The sequence below is a fragment of the Micromys minutus genome (genome assembly GCF_963924665.1).
Source record: "Micromys minutus genome assembly, chromosome: X".
In the NCBI taxonomy this organism is placed as follows: Eukaryota; Metazoa; Chordata; class Mammalia; order Rodentia; family Muridae; genus Micromys; species Micromys minutus.
Window position 1 is genome coordinate 28,931,084 of NC_137970.1, and position 25,021 is coordinate 28,956,104.

The window sequence follows — 25,021 nt, forward strand, 5'->3', positions numbered from 1 at the left end:
TGGAAGGGGTTGCAATCTCATGGGAAGAACAACATTATCAACCAACCACACCCTCCAGAGCTCCCATGGACTAAAACACCAACCATTGAACACACATGAAGAGACCTAAGGCTCCAGTTAGCTTATGTAGCTGAAGATACCAGTGTCTGGCATCAATGTGAGAAGATGCTTTTGGCCCAGGGAGGGCACATTTTTCCAATGTAGGGGAATGCCAAGGGAATGGAGAGGTTGATTAGGAGGGAGTGCACCTTTGTGAAGACAAGTGGAGGGAAAGAGGGGATGGGAGCAGGGTGGGGGAAGAAGATAACATTTCAAATGTAAATACAGAGAGTATCAAATTTAAAAAATGAGAAAAAAATAAAAAGGATGGTGTGTTTGTGACTCATCGTCAAACCTGATCATCTGAGTTTATACTTCTAGCTATCCTATCTAGAACCCACATGGTGCAAGCAAGATAACTGATTTCCCTAAGCTGTACTATTATCTTCACTTTTTCTATGATATGTGCACATGTACACACATATAACCACGTGTGTGTTGTATAATCAATAAACATTAAAAATAAAAATGCAAAATATTTTTAAAAATTGTGTACTGGCACAAATCTATAATCTCAAAACTTGGGAAGCTGAAGCAGGAGGATCACCAATTCAAGCCATCCTGAATTACATTACAGATATATTGTTAAAAAACAAGAAAGAAAAAACATACCACTGACCATCTACTTACAAGAAAGCCTCAGTGATTTTTAAAAGGACACTTAAACCCATCTCTAATAGTAAGACTATGTTATCTTAAAAACTGCACACCCTTACCCAGTGGAGGCTGAAGTAAATCTCCGTGTTGTTCACATGTCCCAACGGGCTGTATATCTGATGAATCCACAAGTCTCCAAAAATCATTCTTATTGTCACCACCATCCAGTCGTAGACGTAATCTAGCCCCAGTAATCCCAATGACCGAAGCAACACACACTGAATCAATATTGCGAGGGTCACGAGCTTCCAATTTCATACCAACTTGAAATTCATTAGTTGGTGGAGTCTTAGCCTATATATAAAAAATTGTGTTAAAATGCATCAACTATAAGAAAAATATATGGCAAATTGTGATAGCAGAATAGGAAACATTTTTAGGAACCAGTACAGAGGTTGAATGAGGTCAGGGTTAAAGGCTCAAGGCAAAATCTCCCCTTTGACTAAAATGCAGCATACAAATATTGCCTATCACTAGCCTCACATATAGGCACATCCAGAAACCCCATTATAACTTATAAAATGCATCCTGAAAGATTTTTAAAACACAAGAATCTCATGAAGCTATTCCTTTTGAAATAAGCAAACTAGAAGTCCTATCAAAGCCCCAGCACATCACAAATGTCCCGACAAACTTTTGACCATGATCTCATAGGTGTCTCTATCTACCTTGCAATCCAGATATTCTGTGACATCTCTTGATGCCCATGTAATTCTGCCTTTTTTTTTCCTTCTCACTCTAACAATAATCTTAAATAGCATCTGTTCCGTGAGACTTGTCAATACAAGGTTGTATTTCATATAATTACTTGCTATTTCTGTCTTTCCCTCTAAATGGGCAATTTGTTAATTGGATATTCTCTGCATTTACATTTCAGATGTTATCCCCTTCCCCAAATCCCATCCCCCCTACTCTTCCCATTACTTCTATGAGGGTGCTCCCTCTCCCAACCTCCCTCTCCCACCTCAGCACATTGTCATTCCCTTATACTGGGGAAAGAAGCCTTCACTGGACCAAAGGCCTCTCCTCCCATTGATGCCAGAGAATGTTATCCTCTGCTGTATATGCACCTGGGGCCATAGGTCTCTCCATGTGAACTCATTGGTTGGTGTTTTAGTCCCTGGAAGCTGTGGTAGGTTTGGTTAGTTGATCATTTTGTTTTTCCCATGGGGTTGTATAACCTGTCAGCTCCTTCAGTCCTTTCTCTAGCTCCTTCATTAGGGTCCTATTTTAAGTTAGATCGTTAGCTGCAAGCATCCTCCTCTGTATGAGTATGCTTTTGGCAGAACCTCTGAGGAGGTATCCATATCATGTTCCTGCTTGTAGTTCCAATAAGCACTACTTGGCATCAGCAATAGTTTGGGTTTAGTGGCTGCATATGTAGTGGATCCCCTGGTGAGGCAGTCTCTGGATGATCTTTTTTCCAATCCCTGCTCCACTATTAGTCCCTTTATTTCCTCCCATGAGTGTTTTGTTCTCCCTTCTAAGAAAGACTGAGGCATCTACATTCAGGCATTCTTTTTTTTTTTTTTTTTTTTTTTTTTGAATTTCATAAGTTGTGTGAGATGTCTCTTGGATATTCAAGCTTTTTGAGTTAGTGTCCACTTATGAGTACGTACCATGTGTGTTCTTTTGTGACTGGGTTACCTCACTCAGGATGATAGCTTCAAGTTCCATCCATTTGCCTAGGAATTTTATGAACTCCATTGTGCAAATGTACCATAATTTCTGTATCCATTCCTCTGTTGATGGACATCTGGGTTCTTTCCAGCTTCTGGCTATTATAAATAAGGCTTCTATGAACACGGTGGAACATGTGTCCTTGTTAGATGTTGGAGCTTCTTTTGTGTATATGCCCAGTAGTTGTTTTGCTGGGTCCTTAGGTAGTACTATGTCCGATTTTCTGAGGAACCTCCAGACTGATTTCTAGAGAATGCAATCCCACCAACAACAGAGGAGTGTTCCTCTTTCTCCACATCCTTGCCAGCATCTGCTGTCACCTAACTTATTGATCTTAGCCATTCTGACTGGTGTGATATGGAATCTCAGTCATTTTGATTTGCATTTCCATGATGACTAGGAATGTTGAGCATTTCTTTAGGTGCTTCTCAGTCATTCAATATTCCCCAGTTGAGAATTCTTTGTTTAGCTCTGTACCTCATTTTTAATAGGGTTATTTGATTCTCTAGAGTTTAACTTGAGTTCTTTGTATATATTGGATACTAGACTTCTATCAGATATAGGATTGGTAAAGATCTTTCCCAGTCTGCTGGTTGTCGGTTTGTCCTTTTGATAGTGTCCTTTTCCTTACAGAAGCTTTGCAATTTCATGAGGTCCCATTTGTCGATTTTTGATCTCATCTAATATGCCATTAGTGTTCTGTTCAGGCAATTTTCTCCTGTGCCTATGTGTTCAAAGCTCTTCCTCACTATCTGTTCTATTAGTTTCAGCTACATGGGCAATTTAAAAATTAATGCAAAGAGATCATCTGACAATCAGAGGCACAAGCAGAATCCCGCTTCCTCCTCATACTATTAGAGCCATGTAACCACACAAACAGACACCCTTCTACAAGATAATGGTGTATGTTACTGCATAAAATATCAAGAGAATTTTGGCATACCTGTCTGAAATAGTCTGAAGGAGCACTTACAGATCCTGTCTCTTCCAAATACTTGTCCCAGTCAAAATGATCTGGAAAAAAAAGTACAAAATAGGGTGAGATTAGAGTATACAGTTAAGTTTTTATCCTGAATAAAGTAAGTTTTAGTCCATACCACACAAGTAGGAGTGTGAGAGGCTTTGAAGGGAGTAAAGGGAAGGGAGAAGTGTTGTAATTAAAAAAGAAGAATGCATGTCCTACAAACCAGGTTTTACCTCCTCAATTTATATTCAAGCATGAACCAGAATAAAAGCAACTTCCTGATAATAATAGGCCTGATAAAAATGATAATTCATATACTCTGGATGAGTTGTGAAGTAAAGGAGCGTGATTTGAAGAAAGGAGCCTGGAGTGTGCAGTAGTAGTAGAGGCCCAGTGTTCAATATGCTACACTGCAAAATAGAAATGTGGACACTAGAATCCTAGGATATTTTTATAGACTAGAAAATCTGCAAATGTGTCAAATGTATATTTTCTCAACAACTTTATTTACATTTTAGCAATGTGACGGTGCTTTGTTTTTTTATGGAGATGTAATAGGTGTTTTAAAAAAATTCTTAGAACCAGAGTAATTCTTAGTGTACTATTAAATCTCCATCCAAGTGTCAATAACACGATGTTAAGACACAGCAGCAAGCAACTGACCAGTAAAGTCAGTGAAAGAGATTATTGTAGCACTCTTAGCTCTTCTTCCAGGTAGTCTTCATAGCATACTACAAAGCTATCAAAAAGCAGTGCACTCTACCTGGTTTGAACACATTTGTTCAATTCACTGTCCTAGATATACTATCAAGACACTGACAAACTGATTAGAAATACTGAAATTATGTTTATATATTATTTCATTTTCAACAACCCAGAAGTTTTTCTATACTCTTGTTAAGTATAGAAAAAATAGTATAATTTTGTTTACTTCTCTTCCATAGGCGAATGTGTATTACCAGTTCTGATATTCAGTAGTACGTCTTTATCCTCTGGCTCCAATATGTATTATTTCAATTATTTACATGCAATTGTAGTCCAAAATATTAAAAAGGAAAATCCAGAGATGATTTACAAGTTTTAAAGTATACAGTTGTTCTAACTAGTGAGATGAAATCTCACATTCACATTTCATCCCACTCAAGAGACATGTGCCATGAATTCAACCAACCTATTTTTTTTCTTACAGCTTTATTTTTAAAAAAGAGAGATACATATACAGATTTTTAAAGGCATTTTAGCATAACACTACATGAATATTTTTGTCAGTGCTTAATTATTTTAGAGGTTTGATAGCATGCATTGAAATCCCACTTGTTATCATAAGCATATAGTACATGTAGGACAGAACTTAACATGGAAACAGTTTTCTTGGAGAGTATCTTTGAATATCAAAAATTGCCACAAGGCTATTATCTTAGCTCTTAGATTATTAGTGATTTAAGGTACAGGTGTACCACGCTCTGAGAGGGTGCTATACATTTATTTTTTTTTCCTAAGAAGGAGTGAGGCTTTAATTTTTTTTTTTTTTTTGGCCTTTGTTTTTCTTGAGCTTCATATGGCCTATGAGTTGTTTCTGGGGTGTTCAGAGCTTTCTGGGGTTAGTATTCAATTATCAGTGACTACATATTATGTCTGTTCTTTTGTGACTGGGTTACCTCACTCAGGATGATATTCTCTAGATGCATCCATTTTCTTAGGAATTTCATAAAGTCATTGTTTTGCCTGTTAATCGCTTAAGTAACAACTTTCTCATGAGACTGCCTGCTAAGTAAGTTATCAACCAGTCAGTGTTCACATATTTTCTCTTACTTTCAACTTAACAATAGCTACAAAGTGCAAGTATAGTGGTACTGGTAATTCAGATATGTGAGAGAGAAACCATAAAGTGCTACACTTTAAATGGAAAGGTTAAAAACTCTCAAAAATTAAACACAGTATGTTGAAGTTCCTGATGTGTATGCTAACAATGGACAATCTTGTATTATGTGTTATTTACAAATAAAACATCACCACACATGTATATGGAAAACATTCATTAATATCCAGTTTCAAGCATCTATTGAGCTAGAATCTTAAAATATACTGCCCCTCCAACTGGAAGATTACCACATCATCCAAAGGATAGCACAGATATCTACAAAAATTGTTTACCAATCAATTTTCTATAAAATACAAATAAAAAACCTGACAGTATTTGTGAATTTCTGTAATATAAATAATGACACCATGACTGACTGCAGGATACCACACCAAATCCATAAAGCATGAAGTTGGGGAAAAATGTGCACAACTAGCTTCTCAAAGTCACTATTAGCCATCATACCTGTATACTATAATATTTTTCTACATGTAACTAGCTATGCATGTGTACTACATATGTCATACATCAGATTATAGAGATTTTAAATAAAAAATTTAGCCAAAGATCCAATATTCCAGTTTGATTCTGTTTCTACATAAAGTGGAATACTACCATGGTGTTGAAAACATATGCTTCAGAATCTGATATACCACTTTTCAGTATGGCTCTACCCCTTATATAATGCTGAGCCTCTCATTTTATCTTCTTAGCCCCAGTTATCTCATTTGCAATATGTGAAAATTAATATATATGGTACCAGATATGATTAATGTTACAACTGTCACTAAAATTATAAATATTTAACTTTGTCAAAAGTAAAAACTGAAATTCACAGAAACACAATTAAATTGTCAAAATATTTTCTTGGTCTCATTATAAACTATTAACAGAATTATTTTCTATCACATTGTTACCTAATGACAATCTATAGTATACATCACATAGAAATTTTTATTGGCCTTAAAAACTATTCACAACTGCTCATGTGATAATTACCATCATCAGCATAATGGAAACACACATGAATCCAAGAATTACTAGATTAGATTTAACACACCTAACACAAGACCACAGGTGGAATTCCTAACCAGCAACCAAAATTCAGTTTGAAATTTTTTTCTGATTTGCATCATGTTCTCAGTTGAAAAGAAGACTAGTAAGGTCATTCTCTTAGAGATAATGTCTGGAAATTGATATATCTCTTCAAAACATAGGTACACATACATAACTATGTAATCTGATTGCTGTATACCCACATCCTTGTTGTCCTTCTTCATATTAGCCTGTACTCCATTCAAATTTATACACTGGGTTTAATAAATTGTAGCACATGGAATAGAATCTCTATCAACCTTCTTGATTTTCTTTAGAGTAAATCATAATTATGTCTTTTACAAGTCCCAGGTTTAGGTTCATATGCTATGTGAAGACAGTGAGCAGGAAGTATCTTAAATGAAGTCTCTCATTTTAATTATCAGCACACACTATTTCACATCATGTATCACAACTTCAATTATTTACTACTTATCTGCCCACTTAAGCTCTTAGAAAGCAGAAATTATATTTATACTATTTCGTACTAGATTCCTTCCTGGGCCATTAATATGTGTCAAGCATTATCCTAATTACTACAGATTTATGAGTTAAAACAAGATAAAAAGGTGAAAATCCTGCCTAACAGTCATTCATTGATTATTAAAAGAAAATTCTAGAGTCTAGGTCCTTCATTGCCTAGTTTATTAAGTTATCTCATTTTTAACTCAAAAGCCAGATTATTTTAAGTAATGGAAAATTTCAATCATTAAATATTAAACAAATTCGTGCTTAAATATAGTTTTGATTTTATTCAATCCTTATCGATTCAACTTTAAATGAATTTAAAGTTAAAATGTTGCAGTAATTTTTTTACCTTTTCTACAACTAACGTTTTTATGGTAATAGAAGCTAGTACATACATAATACAGCAAAAGAAATATGAGTTCATTATAACACTGAGAAACAAAAATGATGTGTTTAATTACTTAAAAATCTACTGCTTTACAAATATGTACTTGACTATTTCCTTCTTGAGCATCATACTTTTTTTTCCTTTCTTATAGGATATATCCCTATTTTTGTTAATAATAATCCCCTCCCCTCCCATTTTCTCCATGAAGGTTTTCCCTCTCCCACCTCAGCACCTTGGCATTCCCCTACACTGGGAGAAGGAGCCTTTGCTGGACCAAAGGCCTCTTCTCCCATTGATGCCAGACAATGCTATCCTCTGCTGCATATGCAACTGGGGCCATGCTTCTCTCCATGAGAACTCTTTGATTTAGTCCCTGAGAGCTGTGGTGGGTTTAGTTAGTTAATAATTTTGTTCTTCCCACGGCATTGCAGACCCTTTCTTGACATCCATTGATTCTACCCACAAGAAAAAAAATAAGACTGAAATAATGAAATTTTTGAAAGCATTTCAAAAATTATCTAATTTAATGAGAACCTATTTTAATTTTATGATTATCTTCATTTTATATGTCCTACAATTTGAAGTGTAGTATACATTTTACTTGTTGATTTTATTTACTTTATTTTTCACTATTAAAATTAAAACTTCATAAAAGCATGTACTTAATTCTGTCTTACTCAGTTCTATATACTTATAACACTGACAACATATTCCAGAGCCTATGATATGGAATGCTCTCAAGAATTTGTTAAATAAATGTGCCAATACATCTAAATAAACTACTTGTGAATCTTTAAACTACTTTAAATAGTTTCCTAGAAATAAAATGATGTTTTCATGTGTTCAGAACATTCCACACAATCTAGAATCATACTTCAACAAACTATTCAGGTTTTCCTTTATGCTAACCTAAAAAATTCAAGTACTCAAAAACCCTTCAGCTGTCACAAACTTGAAAATATATCATCTCACTCAGACTAATAATTATATATATAAATATATATATATATATATATATATATATATATATATATATATATATATATATATATATATAAAAGAAAACTGTACCTGGACCAGCAGTTCCCAAAGGTTAAGATCTGGTGATAAGGAGATCTGAGCAGCCAAGGGGAAGAGAGATCTCTGCTGAGTGCGCATGGAAAGCGCGCCCCTGCCCTGCCTGATCCAGGGACCAAGAACCCAGTGTTGGGACCTCTGTTCCCACCCGGCAGCTTTGGGGTGCAGAACAGGGCTCAGCCCATCTGCCACCAGGAAGAGCAGTTCCAAAGGTTAAGGCCTGATGAGAAGGAGATCCGAACAGCAAGGGGACAGAGAGATCTCTGCCGAGTGCACACGGAAAGTGCGGCCCTGCCCTGCCTGACCCAGGAACCAAGAACCCAGAACTGTTCCTACCCGGCGGCTTTGGGGCGCTGAACAGGGCTCAGACCATCTGCCACCTGGACCAGTTGAGATCCAGGGACACAGACCAGGTACAAGGGAAAGGCAAGAACATATCACTGACAACAAGATGGCAAGAGGAAAGCAAAAGAGCATATCCCAAGGAAACCAAGACAACCTAGCAACAACAGTACCCAGCTCTCCCATCACAGCAAACAGCAGAATGCCAAACAAGCCAGAAAAAGAAGACACAGACCTAAAATCTTACCTCAAGATGATGATAGAGATTCTTAAATAAGAACAGGAGGAAAACCAAAAAGAATCAGAAGCTTTTAAAGAGGAAACAAGAAAAACACTCAAAGAACTAGAGGAAAACAGAACCAAAGAGATGAAGGAATGGAAGAAGGAATTTAAAATGGAAATTGACACAATAAAGAAAACACTAAGAGAGATAACCCTAGAGGTAGAACACCTAAAAAAGAAATCAGGAGTCACAGAATCAAGCATTTCCAATAGACTACAAGAGATGGAAGAGAGAATCTCGGGGGCAGAAGACAACATTGTAAACATAGACAAAACAGTCAGAGAAGATGCAAAAACGAAAAAGCTCCTAACCCAAAATGTCCAGGAGATCCAGGACACAATGAGAAGACCAAACCTAAGGATCATAGGAATAGAAGAGGGAGAAGAATATCAACTAAGAGGCACAGTAAATATCTTCAACAAAATTGTAGAAGAAAACTTCCCTACCCTTAAGAATGAGATGACCATGAGCATAAAAGAAGCCTTCAGAGCTCCAAATAGGATGGACCAGAAAAGAAATTCCTCCCAACACATAATAGTCAAAACACCAAGTGCCCAAAGCAAAGAAAGAATACTAAAAGCAGTAAGGAAAAAAGGTCAGAACATATAAAGGCAAACCAATCAGAATCACACCCGATTTCTCAACAGAGACTATGATAGCTAGAAGAGCCTGGACAGACATCATGCAGACCCTAAGAGAGCACAAGTGCCAGCCCAAGCTGCTATACCCAGTGAAACTATCAATCACCATAGATGGAGAGATGAAGATATTTCAAGACAAATCTAAATTTACACAATATCTGAACACAAACCCAGAACTACAACGAATTATAGGTGGAAAACCCAATAAAATGAGGGGAACTACATCCTAGTAAAAACAAGAAAACCCCTAAGCAAGAAAACCAAAAGAAGAAAGAGACACAGATACAACTCAACCTACAAAAGCAATAATATCAGGAAAAAGAAACCACTATTCCTTGATATCTATTAACATAAATGGACTCAACTACCCAATAAAGAGACATAGGCTATCAAATTGGATACATAAACAAAATCCAGCATTTTGCTGCATACAGGAAACTCATCTCAGAGACAAAGACAGACAGTATCTCAGAGTAAAAGTTTGGGAAAAAAAAAACTTTCAAGCAAACAGCCCCAAGAAGCAAGCTGGAGTGGCTATTCTAATATAGAATAAAGTAAATTTCCAACCAAAATTTATCAAGAAAGATAAGAAAAGACACTTTTTACTCATTATAGGGGAAATCTGTCAGGAGGAACTCTCAATCCTTAACATATATGCTCAAATACAAAAGCACCAACATTCATAAAAGAAACCCTACTAAAGCTCAAAAAATACATTTCACCCCACACAATAATAGTGGGATACTTTAATATCCAACTCTCTCCAATGGACAGATCATGGGAACAGAAACTGAACAAGGACACTGTAAAACTAGCAGAGACGATGAACCAACTGGAATTAATAGATATCTACAGAACATATCATCCTAAAGTAAAAGAATACACCCTCCCAGCACCTCATGGCACCTTCTGGAAAACTGACCACATAATTGGACACAGAACGAGCCTCAATCGATATAAGAAGATTGAAATACTCCCATGCATCCTCTCAGATCACCATGGTCTAAGGCTGGTCTTTAACAACAACAAAGACAACAAAAAGCCCACATACACATGGAAACTAAACAATGCTCTGTTAAAGGATAGCAGGGTCAAGGAAGAAATAAAGAAAGAAATTAAGGATATTCTAGAATTCAACGAAAATGAAAACTCAACATACCCAAACCTATGGGATGCAATGAAAGCAGTATTGAGAGGAAAACTCATAGCCCTGAGTGCTTCCAAAAAGAAATTGGAGACAGCATACATCAGAAACTGGACAGGACAGCTAAAATCTCTAGAACAAAGGGAAGCAGATACACCCAAGAGGAGAAGAAGTCAAGAAATAATCAAAATTAGGGCAGAAATAGACCAGATAGAAACAAAAAGAACCATTGAAAGAATCAACAAAACCAAGGGCTGGTTCTTTGGGAAAATCAATAAGATTGATAAACCCCTAGCAAGACTAATTAGAGGGCAAAGAGAAAGTATACAAAATAACAAAATTAGAAAGAAAAGTGGAGACATAACAACAGAAACTGACAAAATTCAAGAAATCATCAGATCCTACTACAAAAGCAAATACTCCACAAAGTTGGAAAATCTGGAGGAACTGGATGAATTCCTAGACAGATACAAGACCCTAAAGTTAAACCAGGACCAGGTAAACCATCTAAATAATCCCATAACACCTAAAGAAATAGAAGAAGTCATCAAAAGCCTCCCAACCAAAGAAAGCCCAGGTCCAGATGGTTTCAGTGCAGAATTGTATCACACATTTATTGCGGACATAACACCAATACTCTCCAAACTATTCCACAAGATAGAATCAGATGGAATAATACGTAACTCATTTTTTGAGGCTATAATAACCCTCGTTCCTAAACCACACAAAGACCCTAAGAGGAAAGAGAACTTCAGTCCAATCTCACTTATGAACATTGATGCAAAAATACTGAACAAAATCCTTGCAATCCAAATCCAAGAACACATCAAAATGATCATTCACTATGACCAAGTAGACTTCATCCCTGGGATGCAGGGATGGTTTAATATAAGGAAATCCATCAATGTAATCCACCATATAAACAAACTCAATGACCAAAATCACATGGTCATCTCACTGGATGCTGAGAAAGCATTTGACAAAATTTAATACCCCTTCATGTTAAAAGTCCTGGAAAGAACAGGAATCCAAGGTCCATACCTAAACATAATAAAAGCAATAAACAGCAAACCAACAGCCAACATCAAACTTAAGCAATCCCACTAAAATCAGGGACTCGACAAGGCTGCCCACTCTCCCCCTACCTATTCAACATTGTACTAGAAGTCCTGGCTAGAGTAATTAGACAGCAAAAGAAAATCAAAGAGATCCAAATCAGAAAGGAAGAAGTAAAAACATCACTCTTTGCAGATGACATGATAGTGTACTTAAGTGACCCCACAAATTCCAACAGAGAACTCCTTCAGCTGAAAAACAAGTTCAGCAAAGTGGCTGGATATAAAATTAACTCAAACAAATCAGTAACCTTCCTATATTCAAAGGACAATCGTGAAGAAAGAAATTAGGGAAAAGATACCCTTCACAATAGTCACAAAAACTATGAAATACCTTGGTGTGACTCTAATTAAGCAAGTGAAGGACCTGTATGACAAGAATTTCAAACCTTTAAAGAAGGAAATCAAGGAAGATCTCAGAAAAAGGAAAGATCTCCCATGCTCACGGATTGGAAGAATCAACATTTTAAAATTGGCCATCCTACCAAAAGCAATCTACAGATTCAATGCAATCCCCATCAAAATTCCAACCCAATTCTTCATTGAGTTGGAAAGATTAATGTGCAATGTCATCTGGAATAACAAAAAACCTAGAATAACAAAATCTATCCTCAACAACAAGAAAACATCTGCGGGAATCACTATCCCTAACCTCAAGCTACATTACAAGGCAATTGTGCTGAAAACTGCATGGTACTGGTACAGAAATAGGCACATGGATCAATGGAATAGAAGATCCAGAAATGAGCCCTCAAGTATATGGTCACCTGATTTTTGACAAAGGAGCTGTAAACATTCAATGGAAAAAGGACAACCTCTTCAACAAATGGTGCTGGTCCAACTGGCACTCAGTATGCAAAAGAATGAAAATAGACCCTTTCTTATCTCCTTGTATAAAGCTCAAGTGTAAGTGGATCAAAGATCTCCACATTAAACCAGATACACTGAAACTATTAGATGAGAAATTGGGGAAAACCTTAGAACACATAGGCACAGGAGAAAATTTTCTGAACAAAACGCCAATGGCTCAAGCTCTAAGGTCAAAGATTAATGAATGGGACTTAATAAGATTGCAAAGTTTTATAAGGGCAAGGACATTGTCAAGAAAACAAAACGGCAGCCAACAGAATGGGAAAAGATCTATACCAACCCCATATCAGATAGAGGCCTAATATCCAAGGTATACAAAGAACTCAAAAAGATAGACATCAGAGAATCAAAAACCCTATTAAAAATGGGGTACAGAGCTAAACAAAACATTCTCAATTGAGGAATATGGAATGGCTGAGAAACATCTAAGGAAGTGTTTGACATCCTTAGCCAACAGAGAAATGCAAATCAAAACAACCCTGAGATTCCACCTCACACCAGTCAGGATGGCTAAGATCCAAAGCTCAGATGACAATAGATGCTGGCGAGGTTGTGGAGAAAGAGGAACACTCCTCCACTGCTGGTGGGGCTATAAACTGGTACAACCACTCTGGAAATCAGTCTCGCGGTTCCTCAGAAAAATGAACATAGTACTACCTGAAGACCCAGCTATTCCACTTCTGGGCATATACCCCAGAGACACTTTAATACACAGCAAAGATACATGCACCACAATGTTCCTAGCAGCTCTGTTTATAATAGCCAGAAGCTGGAAAGAACCCAGATGCCCTTCAGTAGATGAATGGATACAAAAATTGGGGTACATTTACACAATGGAGTACTACTCAGCCACCAGAAACAATGACTTAACTAAATTTTTAAGAAAATGGTTGCATCTAGAGAATATCATCCTGAGTGAGATAACCCAGTCACAAAAGAACAGACTTAATATGCAGTCACTGATAGTGGGATGCTAACCCCAGAGGCTTGAACTGCCCCAGAAACAACTAACAGACTGTGTAAGGTTCAAGAAAAATAGAAAACAAAACAAAACAAAACAAAAAAACTTCATGCTCAATCCTTACACACCAAGAAAACGTTGACTAATTCCGGGTTACATCCTGTTTTACATGTACTTTTTGCTCATTGTAACTAGTAAGACCTTAATGCAGAGTATCAAACCTTTAAAAAAAGTTTAAAAAAAGCCAAGCACTGACACAATTTTATATTTATACATTTATGCAAAAATGTTTAAATTTTTTTCTTTTATATTTGTTTTTTAAAATATAGTTTAAAAAAGAAATCTAAAAAAAGAAAACTGTAAAACTTAAACATAATGCTGAAAATTAACATAAATCCTTAGTATCATCAAATAATCAACAGTATCACTGTTTTTCAAACTGCTTTCATTATCTTAAGTGCGAATGCTTAAATCTCAGAACTCAAAGTTCCCATATAGTAATGACTGATATGTCATTCAGGTTGATTAAGACATTCTTCATGGAATATAAAAATTTGAGAGAAATATACAGCCTTATTTCTGTTTAATTTTTTGCAGAAAGCACACACATTGATGAAATAGTTATATATTAAGAACTTCTAAGGCAAACAGTAAAATTGTAATGACATGGGTCTTATTCTAGGGCAATGAAGAACCTCTTTATAAATACTACACCAAGAAAATACAGCCAATAAACAAATTAAGCAAAATTAAAGGGCAACATTCAGAATCAAACATGTAATCAGAAGCAGAGTAGTAAAATATACAAGACTTAAAGAAAGTACAAGGAAGCAAATGTGTGAAGAATGAATTATGAAAAATAAAGAACAACAAAGAATAAACCAGTATGACCTATTAATGAGTCAATGAGAAGCATATTTCTACCTAGAGAAAGATAAGATGAAAGAAATACTTATTCATATTACAGTTAAGAATGAGGAGGGAGAAGAGGGTGAATATGGGATGGGGGTTTGTGGAAGGGCACCCAGGAAGGAGGCTATCATTTGAGATGTAAATGAATGATTACTTTAAAAAAAATTTTAAAGAAAAAAAATTGTATTTACTCAATTTCTATTTTCTATTTTAAACTATTTTTAATTTTATTTTTTGTTGAAGTGATCTGAAAAAAGTGCTTTTCACATGCTAATAAAGTTACTCTTAATGCTAAACTTACATCACTGGTGCAGGAAACTTTGATTCTGACCCTGGCTTTGTCAAAGACTATTGAATGTCCTACTCAGTTACCACCATGACTTATATTCTTATTTATGAAATTAAGGCTGAAAATTCTAAGAATATATCTCTAGTATAAATAAAAAAAAACATTTTTGGAGGTGGGAGAAAAAGCTCAGTTTAAGAGCTCTTACTGCTCTTATTGACAACCTAAATTTAGTTTCTAGTTTCCATGTTAGGATACTATTTCCCATATTATAGCCTATTGTTCGTGTTAGGAAAATAACAACTAACTGAAACAACCAGTCTAGGAGATTCTTTGAATTAATTTCTTCTTTCCAATATTTAATGAGAAACCATTCTAGGAGAAAAACAGTAGAAACAAAGCATGACACTATTCAATAAAGAAAAGAGTATATAATTAAGCAGGTAGTTGCTTAATATTATTTCTTTAAACATTTTAAATGTTTTATTTCCAAAGTTCAATATATTGTAACATACTTGTTACAAACAAATACCTAAAAAAAACAACATTTAGATAAGCAAACCTTACCTTCATTTGCTGTTTGCCCCATGGCATTTGCTTCTTCCCTATTTTCCTACAAAGAAAAACACATAATGCCTTAGTTCCAGCACCATACATTTCTAAAAGATAATAGTAATAAAAATGAGTTTCAGAGTCATATCACTTCAGTATCTTCCACCGAAAAAAAAAATAATGTAGCAAGAAGTAGAAAAAACATTAAGAGTAGAGATTGCTAATGGAACTTGGGTAAATATAGGGTTTTCCTTTGGGGGAAATATAAAATGAAAAACTAAATCAGAGTAGATGGTAGGTAGGAAGCCACTAGTATGCAAATTGAGGTCTATACTAGAGCCATCATAATAATACTGATAAGTAGAAAAATCATGAATGCAACGAAAAAAATCCATGAATCAAGTCTTCTAACAAAAATTACTTGTTAGGAGCCAAATAATTACTGTAGTACAGACCTATAATCCTAATACCAAGGAATCTATAACAGGAAGATCTTGAATTTTAAGTGATCATGGATTACATAGTGATATTTTGTCTCAAAAATTCAAGGAAATTAATTTTAGGGAAAACTGTTCATTAGGAAGCTGGCATCACTATTATTTTTCCTTCATGTCCTTAGCATGTTCCATACTCTAAAACGAAGATATTAGACCCTCGTATTAAGTTTTAATCCAGACCAAAATTTACACAGGAATAAACATTATAAAAAGGTCAGCTGTATAGAAAACCTCAATACAACATGTCAACTCTATATTCCTAGAGTTAAGATACAATGGTGTGCAGATTAAATGTAATCTAGTAAATAAAGGAATATATGCATGAACTGACCCAGAAAGAATTCTATTATCTCTAACTGGAGACTTACTGGCATTTAAATCATCACCTCCTCTAACTTTGCTTCTTCAGATAGTTTTCACTCATCAATACCAATTACTTCTTGCAATACTTAGCTTTATATTTATTGTCCTTTCACTCATATATTCAATCGGTAGCCAAAACTTACTTAGGTGACTTCACAGATAATTTTCCTTCCCCTTGACACTCACTGGTTTACACTTTCATTCAGCCCCATTTGCATACCCAAATGTCTGACTTGTTTTGCATTGGTATACTTTTCTACCATAGTAACACATACTGTATCAGATACAGTCTGGGCTATTTTCTTCCTAAATCACACTCTTGTTGCAACTGGCTATGCAATTAAAAACAATCCAGAGCTTTCTATGGGGTAACACTAAGATTCCCCATTATTTCAAAATCACTAGATATGTATTTACTCACTCACACCCCCCCCATACCCTAACCCCAAAGACTCTTCTTCCCATGACTGTTCATATTGTTTTGACTACAGGGAATATTCTTTCCTCCTCTTCTGCTTCTTGAATACTACCAGTGTTTTGTTACCACCAATAATTACATCCTCTTTTCTAAAAGTAACTGATTTACTTAAACAAATACTGATATAATTCCTAGGATGTGCTTGGTACTATGTTGATAGAAGATACATACTCCAGTGTTAGTAGTGTAGAACATGTCTATAATCAGCACTTAGGAGGCTCAAACAAGGAATTTGAAGCCAGATTTGCTACCTAGCAAGAACTTATGACTAAGGAAGAGAAGGATGGAGGGGGTAGGGGAGATATACAATCTACTACATAATGTCTGGGAGTCTGAGGCTATTGCTATAGCTCAGTAGACTGATGTTCAGTTCTCAGCAAGCATTTTAGGGAGCTCATACTGCCTGTAACTAAAGCACCAGGGGGCTTGTGATGACATCTTTTGAAATACAAGAGCAAAAACACGTAACATTGTAATGGAAAAGACAGGCAGGCAGAAAAGAGCACATGCACAAAATATGGTAATCAGAAAATAGACATACAAAACAAAACATAAATTATGTTTTTAAAAGCTGAAAATTCTACAAAAGGAAATAACATTATTAAACAAAACAAAATTATAGGCATTTAAGGGGGTAAATATTCTATTGTCAGATAGAAAGAAAAATTAAATTAGAATATAAAAGGCTTTTTGAATTTATTATATAAGAATGTAATTTATTTCTCTGGGGTGTTTAGAGCACTCCTACAAAAAAGATAAATGTTCCTAAAACCCACCAGACTTTATGTAAGAAGTGAAGCAGGCTCTGACCACAGAGTAACACAGTAGAAGCAGGGCAAGGATTACTTATAAGCCCAGGGAAAGAGAAGCATCATAGGGAGCAAAGTGGCTTTGTGGGCAACCTAACCCAATTTTTCAAAGGGGAAAGAGACCAAAACTATACACACAAAACTGAGGCTTGAATGCGTGGAACTCAACTGCAGATCTAACAGAATACTGCCTATAAAGAGGATACAAAACCAGAAAAGGTCAAGTGATCCAATTCTAAGTTTCTTTCTTTCTTTTTTTGCTAAAATGACAGTAAAATGTTATATTTGTGTGTGTATGCATACTATGTTGGGGGCTGGTTATGGGTCATTCACATAGCTGATAGATTCAAAGACAGTTTCAAAGAGCAGGAAAAGAACAAAATGGAATTTTGATTAAAGACAAAAAAAGCTCCTGCCTCTGCCAGTAGCTTTATGAAAGGCATTGCTGCTCACGGGTTTCCTCTTGATTCTCAATTCCCTCTAGATTCTCTCAGAGATCATGGCTTTAAGAGCTACCCATACACATATAACTCATACAATAGTCTTATCTCTCTTTGACATCACCTCTAGAAGTCGGAGTAATCAATTAGGATAGACTATTTGATACCAGCTAGAACTACAAGATACATGAATTCAGGAGATAATAAAGATGCAAGGCTATAGAGATGGTTCAGCGTTTTCCCTGTGTTAAATTATGGCTAACATTCTTTACACCATACCATATACCCATGAAAATGAAATATAGCCATATAGGTATAGCATCCTATTCTAGAGTCTTGAACAAGTGAGAACTTAAAAGACGGAAACAAAGTAAGATGGGTTATGTAGGTTTCTAATGATCAGACATTGCCAAAGGAGGAGCCACTTTCTAAGTAATTATCAGAAAACTTCTCTAGCAATTATTGTATTACGTGATCTATCAAAACCCAAACCAATCTCATCTTATGCTGAATTTCTGAGGTAATTGTTAATGAACACTTTTTCCTTTTTGAAGCCACACTGAGAAAAAAAAAACACTTGTGCATTCCTAGAAGCTTCCTTTTATTTATTTTGGGAAATAATCCATCATCTGACATATTCTCAAAATTATTATATGGAATAATAAATATGAAAGAGAGGAAATCACCTATAATCCTACTGTTAAGTAATACATGCTGTTATCCATCTGTTTATACTTCCAATTAAAAAGCATACACATAAACCCACATACAACATGTATTTGAAAGTCTGTATTTCATATACACTTTCAAAGTTCCACACTCCAATGAAATTCTATTCACAATACTATAAATTCATAAACCAACGTTTTCAGCTAAAAACAAAAAAAAATCTCTTCTCTCCATACAGTATGAAAGGAAAAATATCTAAGTTAAAAAGCACAAAATACATACTTAAAATTTTTTATTTGACTTGAAATTAATTTTTAATTTAATTAAACTATATTGTAGCAACATACTTCTGACAAAAAAAACCTCTCATAACTAAGTTTTTACAGTGTTCATAGCTGTCCATAAGAAAAAGAACGTAACGGTATGTTAGTTGCTGAATTGGACATGATTCACCATATTATGAATTTACAACTATTGATTTTTTTTACCCAGGTTACTAAAATAATTGGAAGTCTCATTGTGAAACATAAAAGTAATCAGAAAAAACTCAGGTGCACTTCTCCCAACAGTATTTGAGAATAGACAAACATGGTAACACATTCCTGTAATCCCAACACATGAGAAGCTAAATCCAGACAATGGCAAGCAGGAAAACTGACTGTGCCTCAAAAGAAAAATACTATGAATATAATAAAATAAAAATTCTATTGGTGATTCAGCAAAACTTAGAATATGATAGTAAGGATTTGCATCGATGTGTATCTCCCAAAAAAACATAAAATTTTCTAGAGATTTCTACTAATGTTTTAGTAAGATCTACCACAACAAATTAGAAATTACTCTCTATGTCAAAACAAATCCAACAGCTTTTACAAGTGAAGACAGGAGGCCCCTGAACTCCCTATCCTCAACACCAGCCTGAGCTACATGAAACCGTGGAGTAAAAAAAAAAAAAAGAAAAGAAAACAAGTGTGTGTGTGTGTGTGTGTGTGTGTGTGTGTGTGTGTGTGTGTGTGTGTAACATAAGAGAAATTAAGGAAGTACTTGCCATTTTAAAATTATGTATGGGAAAGTTCTAAACATAGGTGGTGGAATTTCATATCAGAAAATATATAAAAGACAAGTAAAGGGTTGCCAAAATACCAATTTATAATTGTAAATTCCTAAGGTTTTAAAACATGGCCACATGCTAAATGCTCAAAGACCTGCTGTCAACTGACATTTACAAAGAGTGAGAGTTAATGTAATGGCAGGGCGTGTCAATTTACTACAAGCAGCTTATGGTGCTATATTTTGACAAAAGAAGTAGATCAAGTTACAGACTACTTCTATTATCAGTACAGCCTAGATTTACAGATTCTAACTATAGTTTATAGTCCTACACGAAATAATGGAAATGACAACAGTCTCTACTGAACAACAGATTGTAGAAAGGCATGCAAACATAGATTAACATCTAAAGTGTCTAGAAAGCTAACCATCCCTGATTATATTTCAAATGTGTAGCAGGTATCTGTAAATTAAACATTTTATATCTATAACTTTTGGGGAAAAGGATGATTATAAAACCTAATTTTAATGAAAAAATCTTATTACACTCTTAGTAATTTAAAACTAAGTAATACACAAATGCACTCATTACTATTGGCTATTTTATTTTAATTGCTACCACAAAGATTGTTTTATCTGAGCAGAAATATGAAACTCTAACAAGTTAGCTAAAAATTAGACATTACTTTCAAGAAATTTTACCGTATAATGTAAAATATCCCAAATAATACACTTCAATTTTTTCAAAGATAAAATAACACAAGCGCTTCATAGCAAGAAGTATATTTCTGTGCTCAAACATAAGAGAACTTAAATATACATGTATTAGTATTTGAATTTAAATATACATAAATCAAAATAAAAGCTAACCAAAACTGATTTTAGATAACAAAAGTGACCAAATATTAAAATTATGGACTTGGGCAACATTCATACTTAAATAACTTCTTAAGGCTACAAGGTACCTATCAAATAGAGCTGTTTATATCTGGAATTTTGTACTAGTTAATCCTTTTGAGAAACAAAAGTTGATGAAACTGATATGTATTCTGAAGGCAAGAACCAATACATACATAAGAAAAAGTATCCTCAAGTATATCATAGAATTGTAGAGTATCTCTCTCTTTGTAAGTTTACAATGGTACATTACTACGAAAGGTGAGCACTCTCTTTCTGGTCTTAGAACAATTTGGTCCTCTAAATTTAGAAAGGGGCAGAACCACAGCAATAAACACAAATTACAAGTAGGGGAGTTGAGGGATCTTTATCTTTAAATGTTTCTCAATTCCTTACTTACACAAAAATTAAATAATTTTACTCTATTATTTAATTCTTTAAAATAAAGAATTCATCTAGTCTAGAATGAATCAACACATTCAGCAGTAATGTGTGGTAAAAATTCTTTTAATTTCTCACATATGTGAAAATTTATCCTCATTTCTTATTAAAAACTTTCTAACACATGCCTCAAAACAAAAATAGGAGAAAGTATTAGGGATATTATGTTGTAATAGCAATTACAACATAAACACCATTACTATTACTTATACAAGATAATGAAGATAAAATAACCAAAAAGTCTTACTCATGAAAACCAAACAATATATTTCATTTTAAATTTTATATTGTGTTTCAAATTTGTTCAAGTTACCCTGCTTTTATATATAAAAAAAACTATATATTTGTGTTAAATTTCTGTAAATGGCACAGAGGTAAAGGCATTTCTATGCCTCAAGTAACCAAAGCCAAAGCTACTGAGTGTCGCTACTTAAGCTATTTTATGTTAATATTTATAAAATTAAATGAATAAATTATACCACATTGGACTTAAGATAAATCAAACATATATCCTATTTCCCTGAAGATAAAGTGTTAAAAAGAATATCAAAACTTTCCAAATCAGGTAAACATTTACAATCACCATCATTTAGTCTCTAATTTTTAGGTTTTCTGTTTCTATAATCACTTCAAATCTGAAGATCTCCTGTTTTAACTCTATGATATTAATAATGATTTTAAGTTTCTTAGCTGACTAGTAAAATTAAAACAGAGCATCCTCTTGCATCCACCCCAGAATTCCTCTTAACTGAAAGACAGGCAATAAAAGTCTCAAGTAAAATATCCCATCCCAAGCATTCAAACTAAAAATTTGTATCTGATGCTAACTTCTAATGGAACATTTTCATTCAAAAGACCTAGTATTTACTCAGCCTTTTGCAAGGCACTTTACCATCATCAATTATTTCTTAGTGAGACAGTCCAGGATTACCCAGACCATTTCACTGATGCGGAAACAGACACTAACAGAAGAGAACAGGGGCAGGAAAGGGGGTGATAGGAAGCATCTGGGAGGAACAGGCAGGCAGTTAAAAAGGAACAAACTCAAAAGAAAATGAGTCACTTCTAGCCTGTAGTTGACCATCATAATCCTTACTATTTTGTCTTTAGAGAGTTTTAAGATATATTTTGAAATAGGAAAAGTACTTTGTAAGTCTAGTTATAACCTAAGCTACCTGGTAATAAACATGAAATTGCTTAGCATTTAAAAATACCAAATTTCTAATGTGTATACTAATTTCAACTAACATTGGCAAAATATGTCTTCCACATACCTAATCAGAAAATAATCTCATAAAACATATAACTTCATATAATCATAGCAAAATGCACAAAGATGACAGAAGTCAGAAATAATTTTTGGTTACAAGTGGAATTGTAAAGAACAGTGGCAAAAGTGCTTGAGTGTGTCCATTGGTCAAAGAAACATTTGTTCTCTATCAATTATGAAGTTCTTAGCAATCTTAAAATTTACAAAGATAAGTAAGTAAGGTAGTGGTGAGTTGGTTGCCTTAAACACCAGAAACTAAGATGGATAATGGGCTTTGAATAAATAGAACTTGAACTGGGTTAATTCCATAAAATAAACAAGCACTGGTGAAGGTCTTAATGAAGACCTTAACGGAGCCATAAATCTGCAGAGCTGACAAAATATCTGACCAAATCATGACAAGTAAGAAAAGATGCTTAAGGAGCAATGTCTTTGTATCAGTTTTAAAACATCCTCTTATACATAGTGAAATACCAGTTATATTATCCACACTCCTTCCCTAAATTACATTTCTAAAGCAAAACAGGGTCTGTGGAATGAACAGGCTCATAAGGACCTTACATGGTTGGAGGACGTAGATGGCATTCAAATATTTCAAAACTGTTTTAAATGGTTTGACTAAGTTCTTTTATAAATTTCAAACTATTTTAAAGATGACAAACTTGCTGTCTTCTCAAAGTCTTAGATTTACTTTCAAAAGCTTGTTTTAAATTCCTTCCATTAAAACAGAAAATCACAAACAAATTAAAAGAATGCCCATCATTACAAAGAGGTTATTTAATGAAAAAAAAAAAAAGAAGGGCAAGAAAAGGATAAAATTGTCATTACATTTGGAATGAAGAACATTTCCAAACAAGTAGAAAGAATCAAGGCTATGCCAGTGAATTACTACTACTAGAAAACAAATGCTTGTGCTCAAGTACATATTACAATATTCTATCTTCAAATGAAAATAATAATACTGTCCATAGAAGAACTAAAACTGCAACAACTGATGCTCTCTAAAGAAACAAGCATCTCCAATACTTTGGAAAATCATGCATCATATTTGCCCTGCCTTAGTTTCCCCTTAGTAACCAATCTATTTTAAAAGGCATCCTAAAGTCACACTAATGGCAAGTCATACGGCTTAATATTCTCATTCTTCAAAAACAGGATCAGATTTTAAATTGTAACCATACTTTGTGATGAATGGCAAGTGTTTAACAACCTTCTTTAAAACATCTGTACCCTCAGATGGAAACCTGTAAGTAAATGTTAGCTTCCCACATACATACAAGGCAGGACAGGAGGGGATGGGGGAGATGGGTGATTATTAGTCGACCTTTGAAGCTACATATATAACTCAAAGCACCCCCTCTGCCCCCCCACCCCCCACCAAATAGTTGATCTAATTCTAATATCTTTTTCTGACTCTTGGAGTACAAACATTATTCAGGTAAAGAATCAATAAAGGAGAACCTTTACAGAGGTGTTTCTAAGTGAAGGGAGCGGGAATAGACTTAAGTTTTGTTTGACTGCTGACCATAATCTCCTTGAATACATCTTCTCGCCTTTATAAAAGCTCCAGGAATAAGTTGGTCCTAGCCTTCCTGTCCAGCTTTATCCAAGAGTCATCCGCTCTGCTGGACTAACACCATGAGAATCCCCAAGGCACACACCTGGCACCAGACCCACAAGGGGCTCCCTCTAGGCCACAGACACATCTTTCTAGGTTGATGTTCCCTCCCCAAACCCGTTACCTCCCAAATCCTTGTCTCAGCCCAAACTTTTAAAGTCATCCCTGACTCCTAGCTCTACTAACCACCCTCAAAGCCCCCAGGCTGCAGCCTGGCCCCACCTACCCTGGGGAGAATTGCAGAGGGCGCAGTCGGTGCTCCTGGAGAGGGGCCCCCTCCCCGCTGAGGGAGCTGGGCCAGGGGGCCCAAATGCCTCTATCAAGATGGGCCAGTGAAGGGGGATCCAGATAAATGTGAAGGTCAGCAGCGATCACTAGCAGCAGAGATGGCCCATAGAGAATTTAAACACAGCAGCAGTGGCATCTGGGGTAAGGAGTCCAGGGGTTTGAGGCAGGGGTGTTGGGACAAACTGAGGCGGGACGCTGGCACTGCAGTAAGGGGGCGTTCCCAGAGCAGGACGTGCCCCTAAGGCTCCCTGCCGCCGCCTGCCCTGCAGACAGCCATCAGGACTCCAACATCAGGGTTCAGTCTCCACTTTCCAAGGGGGACCAGGGCCACCACGCACCTCGGGTCTCCTCCGCCCCAGCAAAAACACTTCGGTCATGCTAGCTCCAGGAGCAGGCACCAGACTTCACATTGCAGCCGCCATTTTTGAGAAGCCGCGCTTAGAGCCGCGCATGCCCCACAGCCGACTTAGCCACCCCGCCCTCCTACAGCAAGCTGTGTGCCCCGTGGTCATTGCAAACACGCCCCAAGACTGCTGCTGGGGGTGGAGCTTGAGCCCTGAACCTAGCAACCTGCATGGCCAGTTTGAGCAGTGGCCATCAGGGAAAAGTGGTGATGGTGAAAAGCCTCTGGCAGTTTTCCTTTATCAGTCAGAATCAAAAATCCTAGCAGGAGCCCCAAAAACCCTGGGGTCTGGCATCAAGTTCCATCCTAGGTACTGAGTGCCATTAGACTTTTAGACCCCTGGCTAACTCCTACTTTGGCCAAGTCCTAGGAGCAAGGAAAACTCAGCAACTACTATGAAACT

At 35.7% G+C, this 25,021-nt stretch overlaps 1 protein-coding gene across 1 annotated transcript in view; it reads right to left on the minus strand.

Moving 5' to 3' along the window:
• SCML2 (Scm polycomb group protein like 2) overlaps positions 1–24,592 on the minus strand; it is a gene marked incomplete at both ends in the record, with an annotated part of 113,581 nt that extends 88,989 nt beyond the window's left edge. Inside the window, 4 exons of the mRNA XM_080910052.1 lie at positions 816–1,050; positions 3,380–3,450; positions 15,411–15,456; positions 24,554–24,592. Coding sequence (XP_080766178.1) covers positions 816–1,050; positions 3,380–3,450; positions 15,411–15,456; positions 24,554–24,592 — 391 coding nt within the window. The remainder of the gene's footprint in view (positions 1–815; positions 1,051–3,379; positions 3,451–15,410; positions 15,457–24,553) is intronic.
• Positions 24,593–25,021: the final 429 nt, after the last annotated feature.